This window comes from Rattus norvegicus, chromosome 10 (assembly GCF_036323735.1).
Source record: "Rattus norvegicus strain BN/NHsdMcwi chromosome 10, GRCr8, whole genome shotgun sequence".
Taxonomy (NCBI): Eukaryota; Metazoa; Chordata; class Mammalia; order Rodentia; family Muridae; genus Rattus; species Rattus norvegicus.
Window position 1 is genome coordinate 91,839,393 of NC_086028.1, and position 15,501 is coordinate 91,854,893.

A 15,501-nucleotide genomic window follows, 5' to 3' on the forward strand; every position below is an offset into this window, starting at 1 on the left:
TGGTCCAGTGATATACATATACTTCCTGAACAAATGCCAGTTAGCGGGAAAAGAGGCCAGTGGCTGTGGCAAAGCTGTCACTGACCCTGGGCACTAGAAGGTCAGCCAGACCCACCTCCTGCAGGGTAGCTGCACACAGCTCAATGGCAATGTACTGGAACTGCCGGTCCTTCTCTGTGCAAAAGTAGCGGATCACATTCGGATGCTCGTCTGATTCTCGAAGCAGCTGGACCTCTCGGTCTGCAAAGCTAAAACACTCAGGGAGGATCCTCTTCACGGCCACATCACGGTTGTCAAACATACCTCTGTAGGACAAGAAGCAGTAGCTGAGTCAGGTTAGTGCACATTGGGCTGGAGACATGAGATCAGCTCTATAAGACACCAAAGTTCCTTATTCCAGTATCAGCCACTCAGCCTTAAGGCCCAGAGGCCCTGTCCTGTCAAGCACTAAGTCAACTTGACACAAACTAGAGTCATTCAGGAAGATGGATTCTCAACCGAGAAAGCAGCTCCCTAAGATTTGCCTGTAGGCAGTTCTGTAGTATGCTGTCTGAATTGGTGATTGCCCAGCACACTGTGAGGGGTGCCACCCCGGGCAGCGGTCTTGGGATATATAAGAGACAGGCTGAGCAATCCAAGAGGAGCAAGCCAGTAAGCAGCACTTCTCCATGGCTTCTATTTCAGTTCCTGCCTTGAGTTCCCATCCTGGCTGTGATGTGGAAGTGTAAGTAAAATAAACTCCTTCTTCCCCAAGCTGCTTTCGGTCATGGTGTTTTATCACAGTGACAGGAACTCTTAAGACAGTGTGGGGCTCACTGGAGGCAAGGCTCCTGCCTTGATCATCACTTTGACCCCCGCTATGCCTCAGGAAGCTGACAAGATTCACATAGCAGGGGACTCACTTGTATACAATTGTGCCCTCAGCTCCATGGCCCAGGACATCCTTGGGGCAGAATGAGATTTTCCCAACAATCACCATTCTGGTTTCCTCATCTGGGACAAAACAGGAACAAGAAGAGGTCATTTTAAACAGACATCACCTAAAGAATTTTGAGAGTGAAAGGGCTTTCAGATTTCTGAGTAAGATGTGGGATTTAAGAGACTCTATATTGCCAGGCCTGGCGGGCAAGAGTTAGGCCTACTGCTTATTTATGCCCGGGACCATTGCCTGCTGTCCAGCATTTTGCCCTTGCTACATTCTATTCTGCCTACACTGTCTTCACATCAGCTCAGGAGACTTAAACATTTCCAAAGAGACAGATTCTCTGTGGAACCTCACATTTAGTTAATGGTCAACAACAACAACAAGTCTGCCTCAAAGATCCACATCTAAAACATTCCCATGTGGCCTGACGTAAACCAAAGAGATTGCTTAGATTAGAAGCTCTGAGGCTCCTTCACAATCTCTGTGGCAATCCTCCTAGGATGTGGCCTGACAATGGCTAAGCCCACTCCCTCAGAGGGAAATGGGCCATTGCTCCACTTCTGAACCTGCCCAGTGGCTGCCTCAAGAATTCACTTAAGCCAGATGGGAAACTTCCCTCTGGTCAATAGCAGTTCACAGCCTGTCCTCCCAGAGACCAGTAGGTGGGAGAAAGCCAGGGGAGAACGTGGTGAGCCCTCAGGAGTGTGGGAAGAACATGGTTGCTCTGTTTCAGGTACTCCTCCCAGGTGCACTGGGGAACTGTCCTTACCCTCGTCATCTGGCTCCAGGGAGGGACTGGTGCCAGCCTTGGAGGCAGAGCTGCTAGAGTTGAGTGAGTGGTTGGAGGCTCTGGGGGATGGGCTGGGGCTGCTGGTGCCTGAGCTCTCCGAGAAGAGGCCAGATGAATCCAGGAAGTCAGGGTCCTGGGTAAGGTCTCCGTGTGGGTGGAAGGGCAGCTGCTGTTGCTGAAGGAGCTGAATTTTCTCCAGTTCCTTCTGGAACTGCTGGTGCTGGAGCTGGCGCTGCTGATGCATGCTCTGTGGAGAGAACCCACATCCAGGCTAGCAGCTGGTTCCAAGCAGAAGCAAGTCACAGGGAGAGGTGTTCCCTGTGCTCAGTGAAGCAGGCAGACTTTATCTGAACACCAAGGTACAAAGCCAGAGAGAAGCCATAATGAGACAGAATTGATTCAGTAATCTTCCTCTTCTGTAGGGCCCACGGTCTAACCCTGGAGGGGGCTGGTGAGACTGAGTGGCCACCAGGAGGAGCTGTGCCTGAAGAGAGGTTAGAACAGGGTGGGCCTGAAGTCTAGAAGGAAGGCTGGAAGTTCAAAGTGAGGCAGTGAGGGTGGGGCTAGGCCATGCTGTTAGGGTCTTGCTGCTAAGGTCCTAGTCCTATCATGCTGCCGCCCAGCACCCTCTTCTCAACACTCTGAAAGCTTTGCGTCACCATCATGAGGAGTATCAGCAGTCTGTAAACATCCGTGCCGGGGCACGGAAGGTGGACTAGCTCTTTTTGAATCTTTTTGACTAGCTCAGGAAGTCACATGGCCTCCCCAAGTCTAGTTTTTTCTTCTGTGGACAGAGAATACATAATAATGACCTCGAAGGACTGTGTGAGGCTAAAAAGATCAGGTAATGGTACTTTGCCCACAGAAAAGAAAGCATACAAGGTCTCTGTCTCCCCTATCTGGTGGAGATGTGAGCTGCCTGTGTGCTGGTATCCTGAGGAGACAATGTCATTCTGAGGAGACAGTTCCACAGGCTTGAACAACTTGCTGAGGGAACTCCTGTCTTACTCAAATACACCATCATTATTTTGACTTCTCTGTAACTAGGAAGTGAAAGGAATCAATCACTATACCACCCTTTATACTTTAGCAGACTTCATAGGTAGTATGAGAGAGTAAATTTTCATGTTATCCTTCCTTTAAAAAGCAAGATTCAATTAACTATTCTAAATGATCTCAGGCAGAGTTATACTTCAGCGAGTATACCCTTTCTTAAAAAACACTAAGAGGGGCTGGGGATTTAGCTCAGTGGTAGAGCGCTTACCTAGGAAGCGCAAGGCCCTGGGTTCGGTCCCCAGCTCCGAAAAAAAAAAACACTAAGATTTAGTTAGTTACAAATTGTCCTTTTGGGAATTGGAGAGATGGCTCAGGGGTTAAGAGCACTGACTGCTCTTCCAGAGGTCTTGAGTTCAATTCCCAGCACCCACATGGTGGCTCACAGCCATCTGTAATGGGATCTAATGCCCTCTTCTGGTGTGTCTGAAGACAGCAACAGTGGACTCACATATATAATCTTTCTTTAAAAAACCCCCAAACTGTCATTTTATGAGAAGCTAGTATCTCTAATGATGTTTTTTTTTTTTTTGGAGCTGGGGACGATGTTTTTGAAGATAAGCAAATACTTCTCTTTTTTTCTCACAACATAGCCCTGGCTGGTTTTGACTTGTTATGTAGACCAGGCTAGCCTTAAACTTCCAAGTGTTAGAATTAAAAGTGTGCAATACCACATCTGGCTCAAATATTGACTTTTAATATGAAACATGTTGCCTGCTTTTGTGTGGCCCCCACTGACACCCAGTGACTGACAGAGAGGTACGAGAACTTGGAGGATCATGAGAAAGATCAGGCCTTACCAGGGGGTAAGTGATGATGAACGCCACCCATCCGACCAGCAGGAAGGTGCTCAGGATAATAGTAGCCATGTCCTTGAGCATGGAGTCCACGGGGGCCTCTGGCTTGGCGGGGGCACGGGGCAGCTTCTCTTCTACATCCTGAGACACAGTGGTTGGTGTGTTTTCTGAAGTCTGGCCAACTAGGTTGATAACCTTGAATGGAAGAGATTTTCTAAATGTCTAGCCAGATATAGATGAAGTTAGCACTCGAGAGAAGCCATGCCTATTTAAAATGTAGGACTAAAATGATCTTTTTTCTGTTTACTAAAATTTTGATGGACCAGATGATTGTTGCTTCTTTTTAAGCAACTGCTGTGGGAGACCATACAATTCTACAGTGCTGCTGCCATTGTTCAGAGATTTCAGAACAATGTACTCGGAAATTCCTTTAGACCCTGACATTCTTTAAAAATTTTCAATGATGGGGTTGGGGATTTAGCTCAGCAGTAGAGCGCTTGCCTAGCAAGTGCAAGGCCCTGGGTTCAGTCCCCAGCTCCGAAAAAAGGAAAAGAAAAAAAATTTTTTTTTCAATGATAAATCTCAGTATTAATTTAAATGATAAATCTACAACTCCTTTGATAGTAGATTTGCTAGTTAAGGAAAACTGTAAAACCACGTAACTCATATATAGAAAAAAGTCTAGTGAAAGTCGGTCATCGATTTGCTACCTCTTTTAGCTGGAGCATGCAGAAGTTCCTGGGTTTAATCTCCACACTATAAACAAATCAAACCACAAAAACAAAGCAGGGCAGGGCTGTACAAATATGAAGATGAGTTCAAATCCCAAGAACCCACATAAAAAGCCAGATGAAGTACAAGTATATGTGTACCCATAACCCAATCAGTGGGGTGAGGGTGGAGACAGAGGGATCACTGGAGAGACTCTGCCTCAAGGGAATATGGTGGTGAGTGAGAGCAGGACACCCAGCATCTTCTAGCCTCCTTATACTTATGCACATCTCATATTTTAACACCCACACACACCCACACACACACCGACAAACAACCAAATGGTTGTTCTTTTGTATACACATGCAGTCATGCACCTAGCGTACCTAACAAAGCAATAAAGACCCTGCCTTAGGTTGTTTTTCCAAAGTTAGAGAAAGTATCAGATGCCTTTATTAAATGCTTATGAAAAATAAAAAAATGCTTATAGAAGCTCCGAATTAAATCAAATAAGCATTTAGCTTCCTTCCAAGTTCCTCAGAATTTCAGAGGGTTCCTAAACAGTTTAGAACAACGCCCTGATCTGTACACAAACAGCGAGTGTTCCCCGTTTGCCCAACAAAGCTAACACACAGCCTCCTGGCCTCGCACACTGGGTTTGCCTTCTTTTATTTTTTTTAAAGATGAAGTTATTTATTTTATGTATATGAATACTTTGTAGCTGTCTTCACACAAACCAGAAGAAGGCATCGGATCCCATGACAGATAGTTGTGAGCCACCAGGTGGGTGCTAGGAATTGAACTCAGAACCCCATCTTCTCCAGCCCCACACATGCGTTTTCCACATGCTTACACCACTACAGTCTCCCCTGCAGGACAACAGCTTTTGATGCCCTTCTCTCCCCTTCGAGTTGCTATTTTCATCCACCCAGGTATACGCCTCTTGTGTCCATGCCTCCTTTACAGTGTATCCTGCAATGCACGGGGAGTATGGTTTGTTTGGTATGCAGCATGTGGCTGAGAGTCTGTGCTGAGCATGTGAGAGGGAGAACATTTATCTAGATACTAACTGTTCAGGAGTGTTTAAAAGGACAGCTGTGGGGCCGGAGAGACGGCTCAGTGGTTAAATCAAGGTGCTGCAGTGTTGCTGAGTTTGGTTCCCAGGACCCACATCAGGCTGTTCACAACCACCTGTGACTCCGGCTTCTAGCCTCTGTGGCCCTTCATTTACAGCAGCAAGATGGCGCACTGGCTGAAGACACTTGCCAGTGAGTCTGGCAGTTTGAGTTTCATTGCTGGGTGAAAGGAAAAAGACAATTTCTGCAAGTTGTCCTGACTTTCACACCTGCACTATGATGTACACACACACACACACACACACACACACACACACACACTCACACACACACCAATATAAAAAAAAATTTCAAAGACCCCTTTACTCAAGCTCAGATGGTTAAGAATAAATTTAAGGGCTGGAGAGATGGCTCAGTGGTTAAGAGCACTGACTGCTCTTCCAGAGGTCCTGAGTTCAATTCCCAGCAACCACATGGTGGCTCACAACCATCTGTAATGAGATCTGGTGCCCTCTTCTGGTGTGTCTGAAGACAGCTACACTGTACTTATAAATAAATAAATAATAAATAAATCTTAAAAAAAAAAAGAGAGAGAGACAATAAATTTAAACATGGCTACCTCTGGATATAGGACTAATTGTATTCTCTTTCTTCATTCTAGTTTTTGTAAGTATGCAGTAATAAATATGCAGGACTTTAATAAGATCTTAGACGATAAGCTCAGGATCTCTGTTTCAGAAATCAGCCTATTCCTCCAACTCAGCTAATACCACTGGTGATGAACAGAGGCACTGTGCCTTGGACTTAAAAGACTGAAATGTTCCTCTGCTTTTAGATAAAGCCTAAGGCCCTCTGTAGTGTACACGCCTTTAATCCCGAACTCAGGAAGATTTGTGAGCTTGAGGCCCGTCTGGTCTATATAGTGATTTCCAGGAGTACTACATGAGACCTTGTCTTGAAAAACAAACTATTAAATAAATAAATAAAAACGACATCTCTAAAGTGATTCTTTAGACCCCAGACGACCCATAATAGTAGCTCTCGTTCTTTAAAACCTCCCCAGTCCAGTCCACCTCTCCATCACCCCTCCCTACAAAGTGGGGCTGCAGGAGTTCAAGCCTGAATAGCTGCTTACCAAGGCCTTCAGAAACCTCCAAGTCCCCTTTTGCTGGCCATGTAGGCCAGAAAAAAAAGTCTCCAACACTCTGTTATCTGACCAAGAAAGCAATAGGACACGCCAGAGACAGAAGCAAAACAGCCAGTTTGCATGCTTTGGGGACGCTTGCCTGAAGCTCCCAGCTTCTGCTCAGAGGCCCTTTCTACTCTGTCCTCTCTGGCTTCAGGACAAGGCACGATACGAGAAGATCTGGGCTGGGCCCATGGAAGCCCTGTCCTTGTTTCCTGACACCTGTAGGAGAGGCCAGAGCCACTGGTTCACTTCCCACTCACCTCCTCAAAGCTCCTTTTCTCCGAATCAGCAGGAATCACGTTTTCTCGATGTTTGGGAAGATTGTTAGGAAATCTCTCCAGCATCTTGGTGGATGCAGACAGAGGAGTTTCATGGTGTCCTACAAGAGGAAAAAACCTTTTATGAGAACAGTTTCCACAGAGTGGTAGCTCTCAACACAAAATTTCAGCACCTCTCTACCCCATGAGGGAGTCTTTCCTACAGTGCAATCTCATATCTACTCAATGAGAAACAGGTAAAGGCAGCTACTAGAGAATGAATATGAAAGCAGAATCTTTTTATTTCAAGACACGGTTTCTCTGTATAACAGCCCTGTGCATTCAAGGCCAGCCTGGTCCAGGACAGCCAGAGCTGCAGTGCAACCCTGTCTCCAAACAAATACCTCAAATACAGCCCCTGTCCCCAACAGAAATTTTAGGGCTGGGGAGAGTTCAGTGAGTAAAGTGCTTGTGAAAGCAGGAGGACCCAAGGTCAATGCTAGAACCCATATGAGAATCGTTGATGAAGTGTGTGTAATCCAATGGAGAGTCAGAAACAGGTTGATCCACGAAGCTTGTCCCTTCGTGGGATAGCTAGCCTAACCTATCAGTGAATTCTGGGCCACGAAACACCCTGTCTCAAAAAGCAACAGCGGAATGATAACTGAAGTTGTCCTCTAGTCTCCATACAAATGCACATGTACACCCGCACGTACATGTGAAATACAAATTTTAAAAATCAAGCAAGATTTATTAATTGACAGAATTTATTAATTGGCAGAAGGCAGTCTTCTGCTTTTCTTTAGTGATTTACTTTTATTATTAACTACATGCATGTGTGTGAGTATGTGCGGTGCCCAAGGATAGGGGACAGATTCCCCTGGAGCCACTTGACATGGGTGCTGGGAACCAAACGTGGGTCCTCTGCAAGAGCAATTTGTGCTTTAACCACTGAGCCACCTCTCCAGCCCAATATTCTACTTCTTTTGTGTGGGTGCATGTATTCAACTCAGGAAACAGTGTGATGCTTCCATTGCTTTTTCTGGTAGCATCAGTCTAGGAAGGCTGCCGAGTTCCCTTCCACACATTTCTGGTGCTCAGGCAGAGTTCTAGTCCTTCTCCGAGCTACACTTGAGCTTCCACCTAAGGAGAGGTGAGTACCTGAGAGAATGAGAGAGGTAGGTGCTGGCAGGACAGGGGAGGTGGCGAGTGGTGCCCTCTCTCACTGCTGTTCTGTGCATACTATTTTATGACCTCCACACATTATCTAGTGTGTGCAATACAAGAAACAAAGTGACTGAGATAAGGAACCCGGAGTGTCATACCCGGGCTTGAAAATCTGTTCAGCTTTAAAATCGAATGATTCTGTGCACAGGCTAGAAAAGCCGGATCAGGGGCCGGAGAGATGGCTCAGCGGTTAAGAGCACCGAATGCTCTTCCTGAGGTCCTGAGTTCAAATCCCAGCAACCACATGGTGGCTCACAACCATCTGTAATGAGCTCCAATGCCCTCTTCTGCTGTGTCTGAAGACAGCTACTGTGTACTCAGATATAATAAATAAATAAAATATTAAAAAAAAAGAAAAGAAAAGCCGGATCAGCTTCCCTCCTTTCTGTTCTCTTACTGGATGAGCTCTTGGCTTGATTCAGGCCCTTTACTCTATATGTTTTTTACTTCTTCGTGGCTATGTGTGTAGATCCCAGTTCGGCCTGAGGTATCTTCCTCAGTTGCTTCTCTACCTTACTGTTAAAGAAACAAAGTCTCTCACTGAAACTGGATCTGAATGTTTCAACTAAATTGGCTGGCCAGTGAGTCCCAGAATCCTCCCGTTTCTGCCTGTCTACACTTGGCTTTTCAATTTGTTTTTGATGACGGGTTTCTCTGAGTAGCCCTGGAACTCAGTTCTTGGAACTCTCTTGTAGACCAGACTGGCCTCAACTCAGAGATCTACCTGCCCCTGCTTCCCGAGTGCTGGCATTAAAGGTGTGCATCATGCCTGGCTTTTTACATGGTTCATACATATCCTGTCACAGTAAGCACATCACCATTTCCTCAGTGCTCACTCCGTGACCTCTCCAGTACTACTGGAGATTGTGTGCCATGTGTACCAGGGCAAAGCCTGCAGGAACGAGCCAGAGCTTGCACTTCTTGATTTGGAAAGTCCCTCTTTGATCTCTCATCTGCCCTCATCTAACCTCAATCTTTTCAGGTTTTTGTCACCTACAGTGTGACATGGTCCCTTCAGGGAAACCTACTTTTGTTTTGAATCATCACAGTTTTTCTCATGCATACCATGGCCTGCTAAGGCATGCTTTGTTCTACAAAAGGGTTTTCTCACATGTGGCTGCCTATGTCAGAATTCTACGTCAGACATGGTACCTGAATGTGGGTAACCATGGATTACCAAGGCCAGTCAACAAAAACAATCAACGGCCACGAGAAATGAAGCTGTCCTTCCAGGGGCTACCCTGTCTACCTCATCCCCTGATGTCCTACTGTTGAGAGTCCTACACGGCTGTGGCGGCCTACTGATAGACTGCTGGAGAAGCCACTAAGACTCCTTATAAAAAGGCTCCCGCTGAAGAAGGCCGTTCAGTAATAGCCCACTGTGCACTCGAACCTATCTCTGCAGGCCCATCCCGAGGTTCTTACACGCAATCTTTGTGAATTATCTGTCCTTAGGCAAACGGGTCCAGACTCTGAAGCAAAAGGTATAGGACCAGCTTTCTGTATTGGGTTGCCAATGGCAGTTCAGGCCTATTTGACAAAGTGCTAGGGGATGATGAACACCGGGTCAGGGTCACTGCTGGGGGTGAGACACAGAACAATAGACCACACCTTTGGATGTAATTAGATCCATTTTCTTTTCTTTTTTTTTTTTTTTTTTTTTTTGGTTCTTTTTTTTCGGAGCTGGGGACCGAACCCAGGGCCTTGCGCTTCCTAGGCAAGCGCTCTACCACTGAGCTAAATTCCCAGCCCCTATCTTTTTTTTTTTTTTTTGGTTCTTTTTTTCGGAGCTGGGGACCGAACCCAGGGCCTTGCGCTTCCTAGGCAAGCGCTCTACCACTGAGCTAAATCCCCAACCCCGAACCATTTTATTTTCAAGGTGAATGTGGGGTAGACTATTTGCAGTCTTCCACAGGACCCAACGGCCATACTTGACATTAGCAGGTATAACCCGTGGCCCTGCCTATGAGAGGCTGTTGTGTACTCCCACTGACCTATTTTAAGCTGACCAGCTATAGAGTTCCTCACAGGGGACCTGAGAACTGTAAGGGCCTTACTCAGCTCTCTCTTAGAAGTTTGTTAGACTTCCTAGTCATCTTACTCTGACGATTTATAGAGATTTTAAAGGGATCTTATATTCTGCCGTGGAGACTCCTCTTGTTCATTTTTAGTTCTTTCATACACACTTCCTTTGTGCTACTTCCTAACCACTGCCAGGCAGTTTATGGGCCCTTAATAGGTACATAAACTGAGTAGCCTTGTAGTTTTAATGAGCTCTGCTCAATTAGCTCTCCCTTCCCACCAGCATGGATCCAGTCATACGTACTTTCTCAAACTACTTATTTCTGAGAAGAAAAGAGTTCTTGTATTATTTTCTTTGCTTATATTTGATACACACACAGCTACAAAGAATTAAAAGGCACAAAGAACAGGGTCTTTTAGATGACCTGCAAATGGATGACCAGAGCTCAAGCACAACCAGTTTCCCCTGCAGCTCCTAGGTATTCATATTCTGGTCCAGACCCATTGCTTGGCAGTTCCTGCTGCTTCCTGGGCCCACACTTTTAGTCACCCACATCTACTCTAGCCTGTTGCTACTTACTCCCTCTCTCATGTTTAGGCTAGATCATCAGAGTTGGTGTGTGTTGTTGGAAGGGGGTGGGGGCACGGGAAGGGAAGATATGATTTAAGAAAATCCCATGCTGCTCTATTTACTTAGGACACTTGCCAGGGACACCATCACCCCCACTTTTGCCTTTGTTTGCAATGCTCAGCGCCTTGGGGTGTCATCTCAACCTCTTAGCTTTGTAGCCAGGCCTTTAGGTCAACCCCAGGGTCATGGACAGTGATGTCAGCAGTGATGGGAAGAAGAGAAAAGGTAAGGGCCAGGGTGCAGCCCAGAGTCAAGCCTGCTCAGCATGCCTAAGGTCCTTGTCCCGCCTCAGCAAAGGGACAATATTACGGGAGGGAGCAAAGGAGTTAAGCATGGTAGTGCACACCTATTAGCCAAGCACTGGGGAAGCACAGCCTGCATAGTTGAGGGTAGCCTGAGTAACCTTGCAACAATATGAAACAAACCAAAAATTTACACTGAGAAAAAGAAACTCCCCTAGAGCCATTCTGTGATGGCCCAAGAACAGCTCAGACTCTTCACAGCTGTTGGGTCTAGTTTCTCCTCAGATGGCATAAGTATTTTGCCTTTCTTTCACAACTGTCAATCATCATGAGTCTTAAACTTGTCCTGTCCAGCCTCTTATCCCCACTCATTCCTATTCAAATGACAGTATTCTTAGTTACACAGTGGAAATGACAAGGGCACCCACCTCACATGGTCACTGTGAGAGACCCGGAGCAGACTTTGCCTGAAATCTACATCAAGTGCTTCAATCTTGGAGAGAAACTGGTTTTTTTGAGACCTGATTAAGTAGCCTGGAACTCTGGAACTCCTTGGAAATAATAATATTCCCAGGCCTAAACATTTTGAAATGGACGGAGCACACAGTGCATTCAGAATGAAGAGCATCAGTAAACCAACAGGGCTGCCTTTTGCCCACCAGGGGGCAGCATGTTACCACCCAGCAAGAAGCCGCTCTTACCTATGAGAAGCCAGTAATTCCTCAGGTAGTTCAGCTTGCTCTTGCCTTTGAGTCCAGGGTCAAACTTGAGGTCTGTGCTGGGAGTGATCACACATTCTCCTTTGTCTCCAATGGTGACACCATCTGTCTGGGGTCCTTCGAGCAAAGGAAGAGTGCTGCCTCGAGGCTGTGGGGAAGGGATATGGTGAGCTGGAGGGCTGGCAGGAGTTTCCCTAGGTCCTGCAGCACATCCTCTCAACCATTGTTCCCTAAAGGGACAGTTGTGGCTTATGCAGCTCAACAATCATCAACCATTAAAGCATGACACAAAGACCCTGGGACCAGGCAAGGAAGCTCTACTGACATCTTTTCAGATCTTTTGTTAAAGACAGAACTCGAGCAGCCCAGGCTGTTCTTGAACTCCAGATTCTCCTGTTTCCATCTCACAAATGCTGGGATTACAGGCATCAACTATCATGTCTGGTCCTGCCATGTCAGATTTTTTCTGTTTGGTATTGAGAACCAGGAAGATCATGCATTATAAAACTCCAAGAAGCTACTATTAGAAATCTACGAAACGATGTAAGAATCTATACGGTCACAGACAATGCAATTGACAGTGTGGAATAAACCACAGACACCGGTGAGTTAATAGAGTCACGAGTGGCCTCACGGCTATGCAGCCGACCCACTCACCAGGCAGACAGGACAACCTGCCCAGGGAGTAGCACGTCAGGAGTACAATGTCCAAGTCTCTCGGTGAGGATGCTCGAAGCAGGCTGGAGAAGCCTGAGGAGGCATGGGGCACTCAAAAAGGGTTTGAGCAGGGGAAAGGAAGTGAGAGACCAGCAACCAGAAAAAAAATAGGGAAGTCTGGGTGATCGTGGAAAACACGATGCTTGTCTGAACCATGCAACCCCTCAAAACTAGCAGAGTGGTAGCTAGGCGTGGTGGGACTAGCTTGAAGAAAGCCTGAAGGTTAGATCTGAACACAGACCCATGGGGAGCGAGTGCTTCCTGGCTTCAGGATGCTACTTCTGTCAGCATCTGCTTTAACGTAGGATGTGGATTGGTAGAAGCTGCCCATGATTCATTCAGCTCTGCGTTTCCCTTCTTAACCAGATGTTTACATAAGACTCAATGTCACTTTTTGCTAAAAAAGGAACAAAAGTAGTCAAGAGACTGCATCTTTGGGTCCCGCAGTTGACTCACCACAACAGCGACCCCCTCGTGCACCATCGAGGGCGAGGCATAGAGGCTGGTGGAGTACTTCCCCACATACAGAGTGGGCCTGAGGGAAAACAGAAACACACATTCTTAAGTCATTTTATGGTCAAACCATAAACTGTGGCTTTTATGATATCAGAACCATAGACTCAAGTATCACTGGTCACATATGAACCAAGCAATTCCCACAAGGAAACCATCAAGATGGCAGGGGTACTGTAGAGTGACAGGGCAGTAGGACTTCAGGCCCCAGCTCTACCTGTCACCTACAGAACAGAGAGCCTCTTTTCCTTGCCTCCAAATGCCAGGACTGGACTAGACTGAGTCCAGTGCAGCCTGAGGAAAGGGCTGGATTGATGACTAGCAGGGGACCGAGTACTCAGCACCTGCACCAGTCCTCAGGTGACTGAGCCACCACACTTGGCATCAGCACGCTGCCGTGGGCTTTTGAGGACTTCAAGGGTTCCGCAGAAAGAAGAACAGGGAACTGCTCCATTCCAGATGCTGAGAGCAAAAGGAATGTACAAGATACATAAACCAGGAGGGTAGTGTGCACCTGTAATCCCAGGACACACAGCATATTTGGGGCAAGCCTAGGCTCACGAGACCCTGCTCAAATAAAGAAAACAAACAAAACAAAAAGAAAAAAGGGGGGGGGGAGGAAGAAACTCCAGTGCAACTGTGTGATATTTCCTGGTGATCTGCTCCTACCCCAGATATCGGAGAGCGATCTGGTACAGCATGAAAAACAGTGGGAGCTGTGCCTACAGGCTTGTCCAATTACTACTGCAGGAGCTTTGGATCAGTCAGCCATGGAATTATCCAAACTGCTCTCTACAAATACCTTCCACTTAAATGGCGTTTCACTGTAGACAACACTTTCACATATATGATTATATTTCAACTTCACAAACCTATGGCGTAGGAAGAGAGGTCTAGCCTGTTGAGTGACTGATGGGCTTTTAATAATAGGAAGAGGTGAGGAGTACAACCTGCTGAGTTTTGGTCACATACACTGTGACACTTTTTTTTTTCTGATTTTTAAAATGAGCATGGCGTGTAATAAAGATTAAAATATACAGCCGTGTACTATAGTCTCCCCTCATATTTTATAGTCAATGTCAGCAAGTCCAGGAGGTAGACACCTGAAATCCCATCACTTAGGAAGCAGAGGCCAGCCTGGGTTACATGGTGGGGCTTTCTCTTCATCCCCATAAACACAATACAGAAGGAGAGAGGGAGAGAGATAGTCATAGAGATAGTCTGAAGTACAAAGGGGTACCACATGGCCTGCATTGAGGTCACCTGCCTCTGTCTACTTCTACTGGGATTAAAGACGTGTGCTACCACCACCCCTCCAGCTCAGAACCAGTCATCGGCTCTTTAGTTCCACATGGCCTCCTGACTTCCCCACATAGGGTACGCTGCACTGCAGCAGTCCCAAAATGCCAGGTTGACCTTTGCTGCCTGCCCTGTCCTCATCTGTCCCAACTTCTCCAACTCACGTCAGTTTGCTCTTGGCCTCTGTCTCCTTGGGGAATGGATATTTCCACTTGGTGATGCGCCCCACTTCCCCAGACATGAAGGTCAAATAGCGTAGGGTCTCCACAGCAACGTTGATGTGCACCACCTTTCTCAGGCCCTCCCGCTGCCAGATGTAGAAGGCCACCACAGGAGAGGCATAGTTTTGGATCCACAAGACATCCCCAGATTCACTGTCCACAGTTACCACCAGTCCATCGCCATTGGACACAAAGTGGGACATCTCTAAAGAACAAACAAAGCATGTCAACCACATCCTGCAACCATGACGTCTGTTCTCTTGGTAAGTTGCAGTCATTTCATCAAAATGGAGACTTCTAAAATATTCCCAGGTCACAAGGAGTTCTCTGATTTCCAATGAACTCTTCAGTGTCAAGTGAGAAATGCCTGGCTTATAAATGTAAAATAGGCTTCTTTTCCCACCACCCTGGCTTTTTTAAAAACCACTCTATCAATAAATGATAGTAAATGTTGAGGGGAAAGGAGCCAATGCACGTGCTGATGACGCTGACATTTTATAGCTATCAATGAAAACCTGGGCGTTCGGACAGTGTGTGAGGTCCTGAGCCAGAAAGAACAGTCAGACTTCAGAAGCCAGTGTCAAGATACCAGGTTGCACAGGTATCATCTGAGCTGCAGAATGTGACTGCTAGGAGTTATTAGAGTATGAACATTAAGTGTGGACTGCCTTTTCTTACTGTGGGCTAGGGATCGGACCCAAGGACTTAAGCATGCTAGGCAAGCAAGATCGTTGTCGTTGTTTGAGACAGTTTCTATGTAGCTCTGGCTGCCCTGGAACTCACTATGTAGACCTAAAAGGAGTTTTAGACTCATTTATTTTATGAATACAAGTAAGTACCTGCATGTGTGTATTTGTGTGCACCACATATTTATTTGTACCATGTATTTATGTGCACCACTTGCATGTCTGGTGTCCACAGAGGCTAGAAGGCCTTTGATCTCCTGGGATGAGTTCTAGGCAGTAGTGAGCCATCATAAGCTAGGAACTAAACCCGGGTCCTCTGGAAAAGCAACGAGTGCTCTGAGCCATCTCTTCAGCTCCCTAGAGTGGCCTTCTTAATAGAGGTACTGGTGCCACATGCCAGTGTCTAACTCTATTGCTCATGTGCTG

At 46.5% G+C, this 15,501-nt stretch overlaps 1 protein-coding gene across 5 annotated transcripts in view; it reads right to left on the reverse strand.

Moving 5' to 3' along the window:
- Positions 1-15,501, reverse strand: part of Ern1 (endoplasmic reticulum to nucleus signaling 1) — a 94,314-nt gene that overhangs the window by 12,730 nt on the left and 66,083 nt on the right. For all 5 annotated transcript variants that reach the window (XM_006247634.5, XM_017597474.3, XM_039086647.2 and 2 more), the window contains 8 exons: positions 14,333-14,594; positions 12,813-12,891; positions 11,622-11,787; positions 6,802-6,920; positions 3,569-3,760; positions 1,695-1,962; positions 903-993; positions 116-305 (listed from right to left, as the gene is read on the reverse strand). In XM_006247634.5, the coding sequence (XP_006247696.1) occupies positions 116-305; positions 903-993; positions 1,695-1,962; positions 3,569-3,760; positions 6,802-6,920; positions 11,622-11,787; positions 12,813-12,891; positions 14,333-14,594 (1,367 nt within the window). The remainder of the gene's footprint in view (positions 1-115; positions 306-902; positions 994-1,694; positions 1,963-3,568; positions 3,761-6,801; positions 6,921-11,621; positions 11,788-12,812; positions 12,892-14,332; positions 14,595-15,501) is intronic.